Consider the following 16,487-nt stretch of genomic DNA (forward strand, 5'->3'; position numbering starts at 1 on the left):
TAAACTGCTTACCTAAGGTAATACTCACGCCATTGGCAGCTCAGGGTCCCTTGGACTCGACCGGGAACCGTGGAGGACTAACGCGAATCAACATTCAGGCTAGAATAGAACTACCTGTGCGATCAAAGCAGGCAGCGCAGGTAGGTCTGTGTCTACCTTTTCCTTTAACGCGGGAGGGCTATGTCCAGCCTTGCTCCTCAACATTCTTTCCTCTCCGGCGCGTGGAGATCCTATATGCCAACAAGATGTCCTCCTCCACAGCATCAGAGATACCCTCACACCGTTCCTGTGCAAGCTGTCGATCCCACAAAGTGCGCTGCATCCCGGACGAGCACAACCCTGCCGCCTGCCAGCGATGTGTGCGGGCGAGGAGAGAGTGCGTGTTCACGCCGGTGCAGAGGCGGAAGCAGAGGGTCCGGACGGATACGAGAGTCGCGGAACTGGAGAAAGAGATGCGAGCCATGAGAGCTGCGTTGAAGCAGAAGGAGGAAGAAGCCACAAAGCCTGCGAGCCCACCGAACCTGGCGGCGACGACCGCGACGACGGCGAATCCACCGAACTTGTGGTATAAGGATAGCCTGCCACATGCTTCGAGTCTAGGGCAGGATACGACGAGGATACAAGCTCAATCGATTCCAGCTCCCGCTCCGGTTCCTGCGGTACAGCGACAGCTCATGTCCAGCTGGTCTAAAGTATCCGACGCTCAGGGTTTTGATGATTCCCAAGATGTCGTTGGCAAAGGCATCGTTTCAATGGCCACCGCACGACTTCTCGTCGAGTGCTACCGAACTCATCTCTCCCCGCGATACCCCATCGTTTCCCTTCATCCCGACATGACGGCAGAGCGACTACGCGAAAAGGCTCCGACCTTGTTCCTGGCCGTCATCGCCGCTGCTGCGTACAGAGACGATTCGGACTTGTCAACCACTCTCGATAAAGAACTGCTGCAGCAATACGCCACTCGTAACATCGTGCAGTCGGAGAAGAGCTTGGACCTCGTCCAAGCACTGTTGATCAGTTCGACTTGGTACAACCCTCCCACCAAGTATGGCCATGTACGTACAATCCCACCCTATAGACGGGCTGGCTGAATCACAGAGCGTCAAGTGTAATATCCACTGTGCTATCGACTGATGAATTGCTGCAGCTCAAATACTACGAATACATGCACATGGCGGCTGCCATGGCCATGGAGATTGGCATAGGATCACGATCTTCAAGATACCGAATTCGAAAAATACGTCCAGACATCTCGCCTCGAGCCCCTTCTGATCAAAACCCCGACGCATCTCCTCGGCAAATGTCTGCCAGCTGGGATGTGGCCAGCTTCGAAAGCAGAAGAACACTGCTCGCCTGCCACATCAGTTGTACTTGCATCTGCTTCACCATGAGGCGGCCGATGATACTGAGAACCACGAACTACATCCGAGAATGCGTGGACCTGCTCGACAAGTACCCTGAGCTCCCCACGGATCCCCTTCTGGTGGCTTGGGCTCGTCTGAGCATACTGTGTGAAGCTATCAGTACTGCTCTAGGGTACGAGGACGGTGGCATTGAAAGCATTACCGACGTCCGCACACAAATCATGGTGAAAGGTTTCGCAAGAGAGCTCTCGGACTGGCGTGCCAATGTTCCGGAGCTTCCTAGAGGCAGTGAGGCGCTCTTCCTGATGTACTACAACATACGACTTTGCCTGTTTGAGCTGGTGCTGCACATCGAACATTCTCCCGACGACTTTAGAGCTCCATATCAGATGGGTCTCGTGCAGCCGGTATGCCTTTCCTCCTGCTCGCAACCTTGACCGCGACTGACCCTCGCAGTTCGATTCACAAGACGTAGATGACATACCCACGCAAGTGCTGGCTGAAGGCATTGCAGAATGCATATCAAGCGCCCACGCGGCCATTGACATATTTGTGTCTATGTGAGTGACTTTACATGACCCTTCTATCGGTCCGGTATTAACCTCCTTTGCTACTGAAAGGGATGACGACAGTCTTAAATCTCTCACCGGCTTCGATTACGTCCGGACAACGGGGTCTCCGTTCGTCCTCGCCAAACTATGCCTCTCAGCCGTACAACCTCATGGCCGTATCGGCTCGGTTCTGGACCGCACAACTCTCAAAGTCGAACACTATATGGACCGCATAATCTCCCGAGTACGAGGCGTCCTAGACAAGCACCGAACTCGCTCTCCCATGCTTGTGCTTGCTCTACTATCTATGCTGCAACAATGGTGTATTGATCCTTTGGGGATGAGTCGCAACTTAAAGATCGAGATGGAGGAGATGGCCTCGAGCGCCAAAGCAGAAACGATGGACACAGATGAGGAGTATGAGCGGCTCGCGGTCATCAAGCTGGAGGTATGTTCAATAAGCAAAGCGAACATCTCGAGACCAACAGCGACTGACTCTTCTTGCAGGGCCCTCGTGTCGAAGAGATGATGAGCAGTCCAGAAGATTCCGAACCCCAGCAGACCGAGCCTCAGGCCGACCGACCGATTCCACGACAACACAAACCAGACCACATTGCTCCAATGTCCGCTAATGTCAACATCCCGCAAGCAAACTTTCCCCAATTCCTTGGGCCACAAATGAACCAGCCGCACCCGCAGAACACGGCCAACGATCATAACATAGCTTTGAACACCAACACCAACGACGACATTTACGCGCACTCCATGGACTCCATGAACCTGGAAATGGACTCGTTGCAATTTATGGGCGATATGAGCGCTTTCAATGGCGGTCTGACGGGTCTTGAGCCGTGGAATGATCTTCCTGCGGACGTGACTGATATGGGTGACCTAAATTGGGCCATGGGGTCGACGAACTTTGATCAACAGGGCGGGCCATTCTGAGGATTTGATCGAGAGTGATATGTCAAAAATTTGTCCTCCGATAATTTGAACATCACGGGCGAGGCTGTTGATGCCATCGCAAGCCATGCGATCTCAAACGGAGCGGAGTGGCAAGCGAGGGGCGCGGCACAATGTGCAATCTCTGCTGGACAAGCAAGGCGCCCACCTGCGCCTTGGCTGCGATGCCACTGATCAACGTTTAGAAGTCGTGGCAAGGTCTGCGATTCATGATCGAGCCATGCGGCGACCCGCTCGTCACACCATGCCAGGCATGGAAGACAGACCTCAAGTGCCCTTCTTCCGCAGCCGACGAGGAGCGGCGATAACCACTCGTCGTGCAGGTTGAGGTCCTTGTACGATCTGTCGTAATGGAGGGTGAAGGATAGCAGTAGAAATTGCAATGGGATTGGAGAAATGTTGGCCTGGAGCACAGATTGTTGGAGCAACTTATCCAAGTGTACATACTTGGTCTCTCAATCGAGTCTGAACGACACTGCAACGCTTTCCAAACACGCCAATCTGAGCAACGTTTCGGCTCTTGCGCAGTCATGGAGTGCCATGCGACCTTCTTTGGCAGACCATCGTCCTTGATGGCTCGTTCCAGCGGCCGCACGTTCACGCGGCGTCCGACACTTCCAACGTCTTGCGTTCATCCCAGAGCCCTTCAATCTACTCCTTCCATTCCACCCTCAACTGCCATGACGAGCAGGAGACAACAGTGCAGCATTTCGATCTGCCGGCTGTTTGATCTCCACGCCGAACCTTCTCAATCTGACCCAAGTACTCCATGTCGATTGATGAGCGTCATCATTTGCAGCGGCACCTGTCTTGGCCAGCTTGCATTCTGATCGCTTCATCTCCTCCTCCAGACCTGCACTTGCTCCATGCCTTGGATTTTGGCAGCTGTAGACTTGTTTTCCACCTCAGCAAACAAGTCTCCTCATCGCTGCGAAAGCGCATGCGTGTGAGATCTTGCCTGCGTTTCCTTCGAATTCCACGGTGACCAGGAATATGCCATCCTGACGTCCAAGCGGACGCTCTCAGACCCACGAGACATCCATGCAGCTGTCGTCCACTTGCAATGCAGGGTGGTACGGAGGCCCCGACGTGCTGCTCATTCGTGGACTGAACGACCATTCCATCAGCTCGCCACCGACCCACAGCCGTTCGCCATCGTTACACTCCAAGGACAGATTGAGCACCTTCTGCTTCACGTGACCCAAGTCTGTCTTGACCCACTTGCCGGGCATACGAGAGGCTTCGAAATCGTACTCGCCCAGCGAGGAACGCTTGCGTTTGCTTAGAGGCGTGGCTGGTGGGCTCGAGACTGGCGTGGTAGGCGGGGATGGTGGGAGTGTGATCAGCGCGGCAGCAACGGGCGGAGATTGGGTGATGAGGCTCGAGGAGATCGCTGCCGTTGGCACTGCTGTTGGCGATTCGGGCGGCGTGATCGGTGTGGTTGAGGGAGAAGCTTTAGGAGTAGCGGCGGCAGTATCGTCTTCGCATGCCTGGTGGAGCACAGTCACGATAGCTGCCGTGGCTTTCTTCTCATCGTCAGCCTCTTGGCGCGCTTCTTCTTCGCGACGTGAAGCCGTCTCTTGCAGCTGGGAGAGCAACGCCATCCTGGTGTCGAAGACCTCCCACTCGTGAGCCGACCAACAGAGGCTCTCGAAGGTGGCTGCGCGGCGCATGGCTTCTTGCTCAGCGGCAAGCCTCTTGCACCTCGCGGCGTGCTGTTTTGCTCTTCGTAGTGCCCGCACTCCATAGACACGATCGAGAGCTTCCATCTCCGCCTTGGTGAGCGGCGGGAGTGCGCTACGAATCGGTGCGTTGCTACGGTCGGTTGCATGGGTAGGCTTGCTGGTGAAGGTGTTTGCTTCGGTCTCGAAGACATGTGTGCGGGCGCTGTCGTCGCCTTCATCGCCGTCGTCTTCCATGGCCGTGCCGAGCAATTGCAGCATCGGCATTGACCAAGCGATCAGGATGCTCAGCGCACGGAAGAGGAATTGCCAGGCCAGGTAGACTCTGGCGAAGCATGCCTGTAGGCGCTGTTGCGGGTTAGTATGCTTCCATCAGGTGGAAGCGAGCGTTGGGGTGGCAGGAAGTGCTGAGCGGTCTGTGCGGATATACACACCTCCCAATTGTACAGGACGAGCAGGGTCAGGACGAAGATGATGAAGTCCATGATGAGAAGCTTGCGCGTTCGTTGTTGAGGGTGCAGAAGGGAAAGATGGTAAGAGTTTGATTGTGGTAGGTTTCTGAGCGCAGCGGAAGTCTGATGGGTGAGATGCCGTGGGTGTGAATGCGCTATTGAATGCAGCGATAGTGGTGCGGGTGCCTGGCGGTATCAGGGGGCAGTGGCGCAATGTCGATGCTCGGGGGTGGAATGGCGTTGGAAAGGTGGATGATCAAAGTTGATGAAGCTGAAGACGATTTCGAGAATGACCGGCCGTTTGCTCCGATTGTCGCTTAATCTCGTTGGTGACGTGAAAATCGCACTTGTCTTGGCGATGAAGGTGAATGAATTTCGCTCGGCGATGGCTGAAGCATCCAGACTGGTACAGCTAGATGTGCTCGTGCGGGCTATGGAAACAAGAATGGAAAGAAACTGTGGCTTTTGCATATAGCTGAGTAAAGTAAAGAGATGCTGTGAATGCAAGATGTGATGGGAGTATTTATGAACGAAGAGAATATGAAAACGATCTGGGAATACCTTCTCTAGCGCTGTGATGGCCGCGAACCATCGACTCATCTGATTGCCGGTATTCTTGAAGCATCAGGTCGTCGAGCGGCACAGTACGTGAGACCTTGAAGACTCTTGAACCTCGAAGATGTCTCCTTCACGCTGCCTGTCTTACATTGTATGTTGGGTCTTGCAGAGTGTCTTACACTGAGCAAGACGAAGCGAAAAATTCGCTGTCTGACGCGCTGAGGTTGGTATCACCCATGAGAGGTCGCAAGCTTCCACGCCTTCTGGGCGTGCCTGAGAATAGTCGCAGTACGGCACACCATGAATGGCTGGACGCACCGTGTGCCGAGCACTTCGGTCTGATGGCAGGCCGCAGTGTTGTGATCGCTTCGCTGGGAAGATCTAGATTCAGATGAGGCACATCGTGTTTGCTGCAACGAGAACTTGCCAGATAGCACTCGAAAGTGTCTCAGACCGCGGATCTCGCTCGGAATGCGTTGACGCTGAGTAGGCCCATCTATCGCTGATGAGGAGTCTGTCTTGTCAGCCGATGCAGGAAAATGCTCGGCAGTCCATAGTAGATAGCAGAGCACTGTCAATAAGTCGTCCGCCAAAGAACTGCGTGCAGATACCTTCTTACCCGCTGTTTCCTGCGGGCAATCTCGTACGTGGTGTACGCTCGCTGTCAGGCCGCCGCATGCCTGCCGAGCTCGAGGCATGAGAGTCCTGGTCTGCTGATATTATCGTCCTGCCTTGCTGTAGAGAAGATGTCCGCGTGATATGGGTGTCAGCTCTCGATATCGTGCGTGTGATCCTGCTTGCGGCATATGTCTTCCTCTCCTCGCACTGTATCTGTTCCCATCTATCATACCATTGTGTATTCCGCTCGGCTGATCATCGTGATGTGCCTCTTCCATCCACCTCGAGACGGATCTCGTCTGTGCACCTCGCTCTCCTGCTGTGGTCATCCACTCTCTTCCACAGCAGTGACGCACGGAATATGAGCGAGTCGTGGCTCTTCTGCTGAGAGTCGCGGATGCCACGGATGTGCACGAGAGCAGATGCAGATGGTAATGATCATGCCACATTGGTGTGTATCGCTCCTGCCCACCCACTCGTTTCAAGCATTCCCAGACAAACACTCGCCCTCTTCCGTCAACAAATCATGGGCCTGCTGGCGCTCGTGGAGCTCGCGATGCTCGTGGATGGTGGGTCGTCCTTGCGAAGGACATTCTCCGCACACGGTCGGCGGTCGGTAGTGAGGTCGGTCGGAAGGCGCTGTTGCAGATGCTGCCATCGCTACTGGTGGTCGTGATACCGCTCTGGCTCCCGATGGAGTTGCAGAGAGTATTGTGGTCGTCCCCAGGCTGGTGCCTGTCTCAAGCTCCGCAAGCCGATGATCGTCCTCAGGCACATCGCCGCCCCCTCCGCTCGCCACACAAAGTACAGCGACCGAAAACGGCAAGCACAACGGCAGCAGCCCGACAGAAGAACGCCCGATACGGACAGGGGTCGCACAATGTCGGTAACGCTTAGCTTGACTTCAGCTGCTGTTTTGCCCGCCAGCGACGGTGAGCCCTCAAGGAGTTTGACAAACTCGCTGTCGCCTTCTGCAATATTGGGGATGTTTGCCTTGCAGCCAAGCACGATCCAATGCAAGCCAGCACCATGACATGTATCACAGTCGACCGACCGCTCTGGCCAACGAGCAGAGAGCAGACGTGATCCTTCCACGGCTTCAGCGAATGGACGTTCTCGAGTCATAGCAGAGCTGGGCTCAACATCCGGCCTGCCACTCTCTCCAGCGAGCAGAAAGCCGACATGATCTTCTCACGACCTCGCCAACGCACAGCTTCGACAAGCAGAGCCGGGCACCATTGACCTGCTACTCTCCAGCGAGCATAAAATCGACACATTCTTTTCGAGCCTTGGCCAACGCACAGCTTCTAGGCAGAGCAGAGCCCGGCACCGCGTTCGGCAGCCGCTCTCGTCGATCAGCAGAAAGCGGATCTGATCCTCTCCGGGCTCCAGCATGGTACACTTAGACGGGAGAATAGAGAGAACCCTCGCATCATATCCAGCCCACAACTCTCGCCGGCAAACAAGTCCAGAGACGATCTTCTCGTAGCTCGGCCACCAGATCCATGAAGACGAGAGCAGGCCCTCCTTGATATTGCTCCTCTTCGCCAGCGGACCCGGAAAGAATGCCAGAACCATGAAGGCCTCGGCGCCTTCTCCGGAGACCAAATATAGCCAAGAGGAAAACCGCAATAGACGAAGAGGCTGGGGCTTTCCCTTGTCTTGCTGACCATTGTGGCCGTGGCCCGTTGCTACTACCCGTTCAACGCCCGGTGAGGCCTTCGGACTGGCTCAGACTCCTCTTTGGCATGACTGACAGTGCTGCTGGCCGGAGGACTGCAGAGTTTCCAGATGCACTCCTTTAAATTCAGATCAGACCAGGAGAAGGGAGCTGCTGCAAGAGAGCCGGGGGAGACGATGAATCGACTCAGCCTCATCAGCATACGTGATTACGTCCTTGCCCTCTATACACATCGCACGTTGCTGCAGCTGATCGAGTGGCCCAGTGAGGCCTTCGGACTGGCTCTTGCTTCTACGGTCATAGCCCGAGAAATGCTGCTGAACAGGTTCTCCGCATGCTGATTGCGAACATCTCGAGTACGAGCATCTGTTCTACCCGGAGCAACGGCTGGACTTGATGATCGGGTGAAAGCTTGCAGTGAGTCCGGACTCCTGGACGACTGGCTTGCCTGACTTGCTGCACCATGGAACTCGGAACGGCTGCACGCCATGACAGACGACCTGCACAGGCCGTATGCAGCACTACGGTGCCTTGACCGCATCCCATGGCATCCATGCTGGGTCGCAGCAATGGCCGGAGGTATGCTTGCACGACTGCTCCGTATGTTCTTCTTGACTGCATCGGCGAGTTATGAGAAATCAGACTCTTGTACGGCGATTTGCGCCGGCTTCCGACTGTTGCAGACATCACTGTCTCGTGATTTGTTGGCCCTCACAATTGCTTTCCTGGACGCCTGGCAATATATCTCTTTCTGTACAGACGGACTCTGTCTCTTCGACTAGACTCGAGTCACTGCCTGCTGCTCCGGCAAGCTGATACGGCCGAGCGACGGCTGCCAGATGAATGACGTGGGAGCCGGCGTATTGTCGAAGTCGAGCGGCACAACGCTGGGTCTCTGATTTTGTCTCGTTCTCGTTTCGCCAGGTTTCGCGAAGGTCTCTGCCAAGAGCTCACCGAAAGTGGCCTCACTGTCCTGACTCCTGTCTGCGACGCAGACACTCGAGCTGACTATGTCCTGGCATTGTTCTCCTTCTCATCTCAAAGCTGGCTCGTTTCCGTATCGCCGAGCAGATTCAATTTCAAGGATGCCAGCAGTGACAGGCATGACAGTCCCGGAAAGATTGCCGCCGCATCCGAGCAATGCTAGTCCATCTCTCAAGCGCTCGGGGCGATCAGTGCAGGCTGAGCTTGCATGGGTGTATCGACATGGGGAGTAATTCGGACGCTGTGCGAGTCACGACCAGAGTGTCAGCCTAAAGCCCACGTCGCCGGCTTGAAAGTCAGTCAGCATTGTGAATGAGCATTCGAACCGTTGCCATCACTCCATACGATTCACTGCCGTGTCGAACGCCTCCTGGGCGGTGAGGAGAGACGAATGGATCGAGTGTGCGTACCGGCAGGCTCAAATCTGCGAAAAACGAGCCGACAGGGCTAGATGCCGCGTAGCCACGCACATGTCCTTCCTTCGCAGGCAAATGCAGGCAAATGCAAGGTACGAACCATACCTCATAGGGCTATCAAGTCCCGTGGAATGCTTGTTGCGATTAGGGTTGGTCCAGAAGATCTTCCCGTTGGAAATCCAGGGACTCCTTACGACTAGGGCATATCAAACGTGGGTCCACATCCAGAGATCTCGCCGCACGACTGTGAGAGAAATCTTTGCAGTTTCTTCTACAGGGGCTGCGGAATCCACCTTGATATCAACGAGGAGCATGGGGCTATGAATAGTGTGGCGGAGATCCAGGAGCGGTTTCCACATGCCGGTCGGCACACCCTCGTCCGCTCATCTAAGACGAGGGTCAACGGTCGTTCCGAGAACACCACCATGCGAGCAACACATTTAGCGTCAGCACATCCTCGGTGCCAATGGCCGCTACCTGCTAGCAGAAGCGCCTCCCTGGAGGTATAACTATAATTGTGACCTCCTCCTCGACACCATCCACCACTTTCTCCCCAGTTCTTGCGTTTCCCCCGTTGCCAGGTCGTTGCGCTGCCTCAGTACACACCTCCCCCGCTCACCTGGAGACCACCTTTCGTTCTTGCCTCAATCAGCTGCAAACGCGGAAGCCCCGTGACAGCGGCCAAGCCCGCACTCAAGTCTACAAAACAATTCCTCGAGCTTTTCCAAACCATCTCTTCGACCACAACCTCGACTTTCTCATCTACCATCCAACACAACCATCAATCATCAAGACCTTCATCAACAAGACCTACACACGCTCCTTCAACTCACTCAATCATCAGCGCCATCATGTCCCTCATGATGATCCCTCGCCGCGTCGCCGTCACGGCTCTTCGCAGCTTCCCAACCCACATCGTTCGCGGCAGCGCTCCTCAGATGATGCGCGCCATCTCCACCACTGCTTCGAGCAAGCTCCAGCACTCGCAGTCAATCACCAATCCTAACATTAAGGTGACGCACTTCGAGGACGGCAAGCGTGTCCAGGAGAACGTGGAAGTCGATGTCGGCGCCGCCGCTCCGATCGTCGCAGCTGATGTACCGTACATCGCCTCTGGTCTGCAGGCCAAGGTCCGTGAGGCTCTGCCCACTACCATCAAGAACTTCACCCTCGCCGGCAAGACTGCGATCGTCTCCGGGTATGTTGCTCATCATATGTCCATCACCTCCCTTCACATGACTAACTCTTTTGCAGTGGTGCTCGTGGACTCGGCCTGAACATGGCGCAGGCTCTGGCTGAGGCTGGAGTCGACAACATCGCACTCATCGATGTCAACGAGGAGGCTGGAGTCAAGGCCGCGCAAGATCTCCAGGACCAGACCGGCGTGAAGGTGATCTTCGTCAAGGTGGATCTCCGCAACGATGAAGACATCCAGGCCGCTGTCACCCAGGTCGCTCAGACTTTCGGCGGCATCAACGTGCTGGTCAACTCGGCTGGCATCGCGGAGTACGTCTTCCTTCATCTTCATCATTGGCCATCAATTGACATCAAGCAGGTCGAACATTCCCGCCGAGCTCTACGACGGCCAGGCATTCCGCAAGACGATCGATGTCAACCTCATCGGCTGCTTCGTGCTCAACCAGGCCGTGGCACGCGAGATGATCAAGGGAGGAGAGGGCGGATCCATCGTCAACATCGCGTCGATGTCGGGCACGATTGTCAACTACCCCCAGCCCCAGTGCGCGTACAATGCATCCAAGGCCGCCGTCATCATGCTCACCAAGTGCCTCGCGGCTGAGTGGGCCCCGCATGCCATTCGCGTCAACACCATCAGCCCTGGATACATGGATACAGCCCTCAACCGCGTTCCCGCGCTCGATGCACAAAAGAAGATCTGGGTCGCCCAGACTCCCCAAAAGCGCCTCGGAGCGGTGTCTGACCTCAACGGCTTGGCAGTTTACCTCGCCTCGGACGCCTCCGCATACATGACGGGCAGCGACTCGATCATCGACGGCGGATATACCGTTTGGTAAACCATCCACCAGTCTTCACACATCACACTCACGACCTTTCCTCTGTCTCATGCATCAAGGGATGTGGCATCTTAGCGGGCGTTTGGGAAGCATCGGACACACGGAACGGCGTTCAGAGGAGGGGTTCCCGTTATGTCCTGTCGGCGCGATACCTTGTCGGTGAACGCGACCGCAACAGAGAGCAAGCATGCACTGCCAACGGGCAACGTGCGCTCAGATACGCAGTCAAATGAACTCATTTGACATTCTCTCGTCTCATTCGTCTCTGGTCCTCTTCCTGTGACATGTCTGATGCTGATAAGCTCGTCGTCTTCGTTGTCGCTGTGTGTTCGTGCAGCCCTCGAGGCTCGTCGAGTCGGCTTTCAAGCAACGTGTCTGACCATGCCATAACATCAAGCTATGCACCACCGACAATCTTCCTCATGGCAGCGTTGCACTTGGTCGTCTCTCCGTATACAATGTCCAGAAGGCTCTCGTGTCGTGCTAGCGAAATGCAGCACTCCAGCTGCGTCGACGCAGCCGTCCGCTACAGTCGAAGCCACAAAGAAGACTCCACTGACCGTCACAACACAGATACGACCTCCACGACATACGAGAACCATCTTCAAGACCACAGCAATCGATACGTTGTGTCGAAAATTCGATCACCTGAGGATGTCGTTGTCCAGACCGTCTGACAGCCGCAAGCCGAGCTTTCCATCGACCAGCGCCGCCCTACAAGGACCCGAGCATGACAGAAAGACCTCGAGTACGATCGCAACTCATCATCGACGCTTCATCCACGATACCGGGGAATAAAGAGCCGTGAGGTTCGAAAACACATCGTTGAGCAGCTAGACCGGCCGGACATCGAGCCGCGCTGGGGAAGAAGAAGGTAGGGCAACACTCCACGACCTTGAGAACGACCATGAAGCATGTCAAAAGCTTCCTACACGTTTTTGCAGCGAGAAGAGCTGCGTGGATCGTTACACTCGTCGTCGAAGAGCCAGCTCAGCCGTCTGACAAGCAGCGCCGACGACACAACGGTGCTGGCGTGTCCGAATGACCTCCAGAAGGAGTGAAAGCAGCTTCAGAAGCCTCATGCACTTTGCGAGATCTTGAAGAGCCATGTGTGTTGAGATACTGGTCGTCGAGGAGCCAGCCCAACAGTCTCTCGACCAGCGCCAACGATCCCGTACTCCTGGCACGAGCAGCCGACGCGAAGGGAGAGCAGAGACAACACCAAAGGCCTCCTGCGCGATGGGAATCCGACAAGAGCTGCGGTTGTGGAGATACACGTTCGAAGAGAAGCCAGGCCAGTCTTTCTCCAGCAGCGTCAGAGAACGCTTCGTGATAGCAGCGCCAGAAAAGCTCAGGTAGGAACAAAGACAGTTTTGGAAGACTCGTGAGTGTTCACAGACTGATCAGAGCCACGGAAATCGAGATCTCATGATTGAGCAGCACGTTCGAGCATCGAACGAGCAGCGCCAACGAACGAGAGCTTCGAGGACGGTTCGACAACCTCATGAAGTAAGGGACTCGCCTCGACAAGCCTCATGGACAGCATTACAACAATGCGAGCTCCGTTGAGACACATACAGTCGTCGATGAGTATTCAGCCTAGCCGCAAGCAACTCCAGTCAACGATCGAGGCCAGTAGCTTTTGAAACAACTCGGGAGGTAGCACAGCTACCCCTTGGTAGCCCAAGCCACGAACAAAGAGGAGTCAAGAGCCACGCAGAGACAAAGAGGAGTCGACCGAGGCTCAGGACGGAAACAGACAATGTGGGACTGTTGGACACTTCGGACTAGCCAGACCCAGACCATCAAGGCCTCCAAATGAGAAAGGCGAAGTTAGGCCGCTTCTAGTCGAGTTCAGAACACGCCTTTGCTGGCTGTTGCAACAAGGGCACATGGTTCGGACCCGTCGCAAGACAACAGACAAGCAAGTATTCACATGCTTGGGCCGAGAGACCAACGCTATGGCTCTGTGGTTGGGATTGCGCCAACACAGAGTGTGACACCGTTTCGTGGCCTCGTGCGATTCACGCAGCCTCGTTTCGTGCTCGTAACGCAGACATGTGCAAGGAGACACCTGCTGACATGACGATGTATATAGCACGAATCTCTTGTCGGTCCCGCACCAGCAACATGCTACTCGAGAGCGGAGTGCAGCTTCACGAGCTCGACCGCGAGCGCGACAAAGTCAAGCAGAGAGACCGCAATCTGCCAGTCGATGTCGTAGAACGATGCTCCAGATCATGCCAACGAGCCGCCGACACACGCCGAAGAGTCGCAAGAGAAGGATAGGCAAGCTACAGTAACGCCAATGGTTTTGAGGAACATCTGTAAGAGCGAGGACAGCCGCATCGATCGATCCGATCCTGAAGAGCAAGGTCCACGGGTTTGGACAATCCATGTGGCCGGAAACGGGCCATTGAGGCGGACAAGAAGAGCAGGAGACAACCAAGTACAGCGAAGACAACCGTAGCAAGAAGAATGATCAATGGCGTATGGACCAACGACGTGCCAGCACAGCCTTGCGAGAGCTGCAAGGACGTTGTGTTCACAATGCTTGATTGTGCAACGAGAGAGCGTTCTCCATGTGGAAAGAGCCGGATAGTCGATGATGTGGCAGCATGAGCTGATGCTCGCAGAAAGAGTTGAATTGTCACAACGGATAACCATAACCTCAACGGTGCCTAAGATCGTTGGCAGTTTCAAACACGGGCGACGATTGAAGAGGCGCTGAAGCCTGCCTTTGATCGGTTTCCTCCGCGTAGCAATGTCTGGATCTTGCGTTGATCGAGTGAACACACAGTTCGACCATCCTCGCTTGATGACGGACGTTTCTCGGACCGTAGCACCATCGCTCAGACCTCCAGGTTGACAGATGGCATGCAGAGACATCTTGACCAGACGAGGAAGCAGCGCTTCCGCCGCGAAGCACCTTATGTTCCGAACGTTGGACTCCGGACTTGGGATCGCAAAAGACCAGGACAGCAACGCAACATTGACACCACCGCGAGTGTTGAAGGAAGAGTACGAAGTAGACCACGGCCAAGGGGTCTAGCCATTCGGGCTCAGGGTCGTATTCCAAGCATTCCAGAACTCAGCCCGGCATGTAACAATATACATCTCAGAGTAACATTGTCCAACTTTCGCGTCATACGACCAGCGGCTGTTCAGTGCCTCTTTCATTGAGCACCACGGGAACCATCACGTCGCCATCGCCATCGCCTACTCCAGTCACTCATTGATATCGAGATGACTTCGTGTTGAGAATCGGAGGTCGAACACTCGCTGCAACTCCTTGCTTCGCCCGACCGTATACCTCGCGTTTCTTCGCAAAGGCGATCAACGAACCCAAATCCATCGCAAACATGCTAGGCCTACTCTTCTTGCACCTTCTCGTGGGCGCAGCCGCAGCCTCTGACGATGGTACAAAAGTCCTGCGACAGTTCGGCGACTACACGCTTGTCCGCGAGGCGCCGGAGCGACTACCAGGAGCAGGCTCGGGATCAAGGCTCGTCGACAAACCGACGGAGCTCAAGGTCGTCCCGAGCTCAATGAAGCTGAGACATGTCGACGGAACATCCATCAGCTCTACATTCGTCCAGGGCATGAGAAAAGCAAGCAGAGGCGGAGTCTCTCGAGCGGTGGTAAGTCCTCCTTCGCTTCATCACAACGATCCTCATCCTCGGCAGTACTGACGCTCTCTCCAAGGCTGGTAGCACAGGCCTGCTCGCCGTTGAAGGCGGCAACGTGCACCTCGCAGACGTAACGGTCGGTGGCCAAGAATTCGCCGTGGTTATCGACACTGGCAGTGCTGATCCCTGGCTCGCGCCCACCGACTTCCGCTGCTTCGACGTGGAGTCCGGCACTCAAGTTGAAGAAGCAACGTGCGAGTTCGGACCTCTGTACAATCGCTCTCGCTCCACCACATACCGCCCCATCACCAATCAAAACTTCAACATCTCCTACGCCGACGGCGAGTACCTCTACGGCTCGCTCGGCACCGAAACGATGGAGATGGCCGGTATCGTGGTGACCAACCAGACCTTCGCGACCGTCGACGTCGCAGCCTGGTACGGCGACTTGACCTCCTCAGGCCTCTTCGGCTTCGCCTACCGCAGCCTGACCTCCGCCTACCGCGGCGCCACCGGCAAGAATGCCGGCCGCGTCCTCTACAACCCCATCTTCGTCAACATGTACACCAACTCCGACGTCGCGCCCGTCTTCGCCATCGCCTTGGACAGAGACATCTCCGCCGGCGGCGTCATCTCCCTCGGCGGCGTGCCCAACGCCCCAACAGGCCGCTATCAAGCCCGAACCCGCGTCATCCCAGCTCAAGTCAATGGTCCCGGCGGCCTTCCCGTCTACGAATTCTACACCATCGACATCGACGGCTTCGCCATTTCCGACCGTCAAAACGCCCGCTTCACCAGCGCCGTACCCAATCTCAACCCGGCCAGAACACCGTTACAGTCTCCTCAAACGGATGTCATCGTCGACTCCGGCACCACTTTGATCTACGCGCCCAACACCGTCGCCGTGGCCGTCGCCGCCGCGTTCTCCCCAGCAGCGTACTACGATCCTGACTACGACATCTACCGCGTTGACTGCGGCTCCAAAGCTCCCGTGTTCGGCGTGAGCATCGGTGGCAAAGTCTTCTTCGTCAATCCCTTGGATTTGATCGTCAACCTTGGACAAGACGAGAACGGAGTCGGGTTCTGCGTCATGGGCGTGCAGGGCGCTGGAGAGGGGCTGAGTATTCTCGGAGGCGTGTTCATGAAGAATGTGTTGAGTGTGTTTGACGTGGGAAGTCAAGAGATGAGGTTCTCGGCCCGGCAGTTCTATAATTTGTCGAGATGAATGTGGAGAGGATGAGCGAGGCTCCGGGTGGTACGTCGGAAGGAGGAAGATGCGGAGAGGTCGGTCGAGCGTTCAGGAGTCGCGTTCCGGGCAGGATAGAATTGACCATTTACTTTTACTTTGCACATGGTTCCGAGGGAGCTTCCTGCCGTCCAGTCTGGCGAGAGTGGCCATGGGAAGTGATCTCTTTCTTTACCGGGACCTGTGAAACGATATGGTGCTTCCTCTGGACTCCAAAATCGTGGGAACATCGCAAGGATCAACGCCACCAAAGAACGTCGACGATGTGTATGAGCGAATACAAACCGGCCTCCGTGAGACGCTTTTCATC

At 55.6% G+C, this 16,487-nt stretch overlaps 4 protein-coding genes across 4 annotated transcripts; 3 read left to right on the forward strand and 1 right to left on the reverse strand.

The window, feature by feature from the left end:
- Positions 1-245: 245 nt before the first annotated feature.
- Positions 246-2,853, forward strand: MYCGRDRAFT_107281 (uncharacterized protein; the record flags this gene model as incomplete). The annotated part of the gene is made up of 5 exons (XM_003856305.1): positions 246-1,055; positions 1,148-1,771; positions 1,821-1,924; positions 1,985-2,363; positions 2,423-2,853. Coding segments are annotated over 5 exons (2,346 nt in total), but the record flags the coding sequence as incomplete, so codon positions are not given.
- A 1,047-nt stretch (positions 2,854-3,900) lies between these two features.
- On the reverse strand, positions 3,901-5,045 carry MYCGRDRAFT_89494 (uncharacterized protein; the record flags this gene model as incomplete). The annotated part of the gene is made up of 2 exons (XM_003857270.1): positions 3,901-4,908; positions 4,995-5,045. 2 exons carry the CDS (start codon positions 5,043-5,045, stop codon positions 3,901-3,903), a joined length of 1,059 nt encoding a protein of 352 aa, XP_003857318.1.
- Positions 5,046-10,210: 5,165 nt separating this feature from the next.
- MYCGRDRAFT_66294 (uncharacterized protein) lies at positions 10,211-11,363 on the forward strand (the record flags this gene model as incomplete). Its single annotated transcript, XM_003856306.1, has 3 exons — positions 10,211-10,467; positions 10,524-10,775; positions 10,825-11,363. 3 exons carry the CDS (start codon positions 10,211-10,213, stop codon positions 11,300-11,302), a joined length of 987 nt encoding a protein of 328 aa, XP_003856354.1.
- Positions 11,364-15,004: 3,641 nt separating this feature from the next.
- MgASP5 (aspartyl protease) lies at positions 15,005-16,156 on the forward strand (the record flags this gene model as incomplete). The annotated part of the gene is made up of 1 exon (XM_003856307.1): positions 15,005-16,156. A coding segment is annotated over one exon (1,152 nt), but the record flags the coding sequence as incomplete, so codon positions are not given.
- Between the last annotated feature and the right edge of the window lie 331 nt (positions 16,157-16,487).

This window comes from Zymoseptoria tritici, chromosome 1 (genome assembly GCF_000219625.1).
Source record: "Zymoseptoria tritici IPO323 chromosome 1, whole genome shotgun sequence".
Lineage (NCBI taxonomy): Eukaryota > Fungi > Ascomycota > Dothideomycetes > Mycosphaerellales > Mycosphaerellaceae > Zymoseptoria > Zymoseptoria tritici.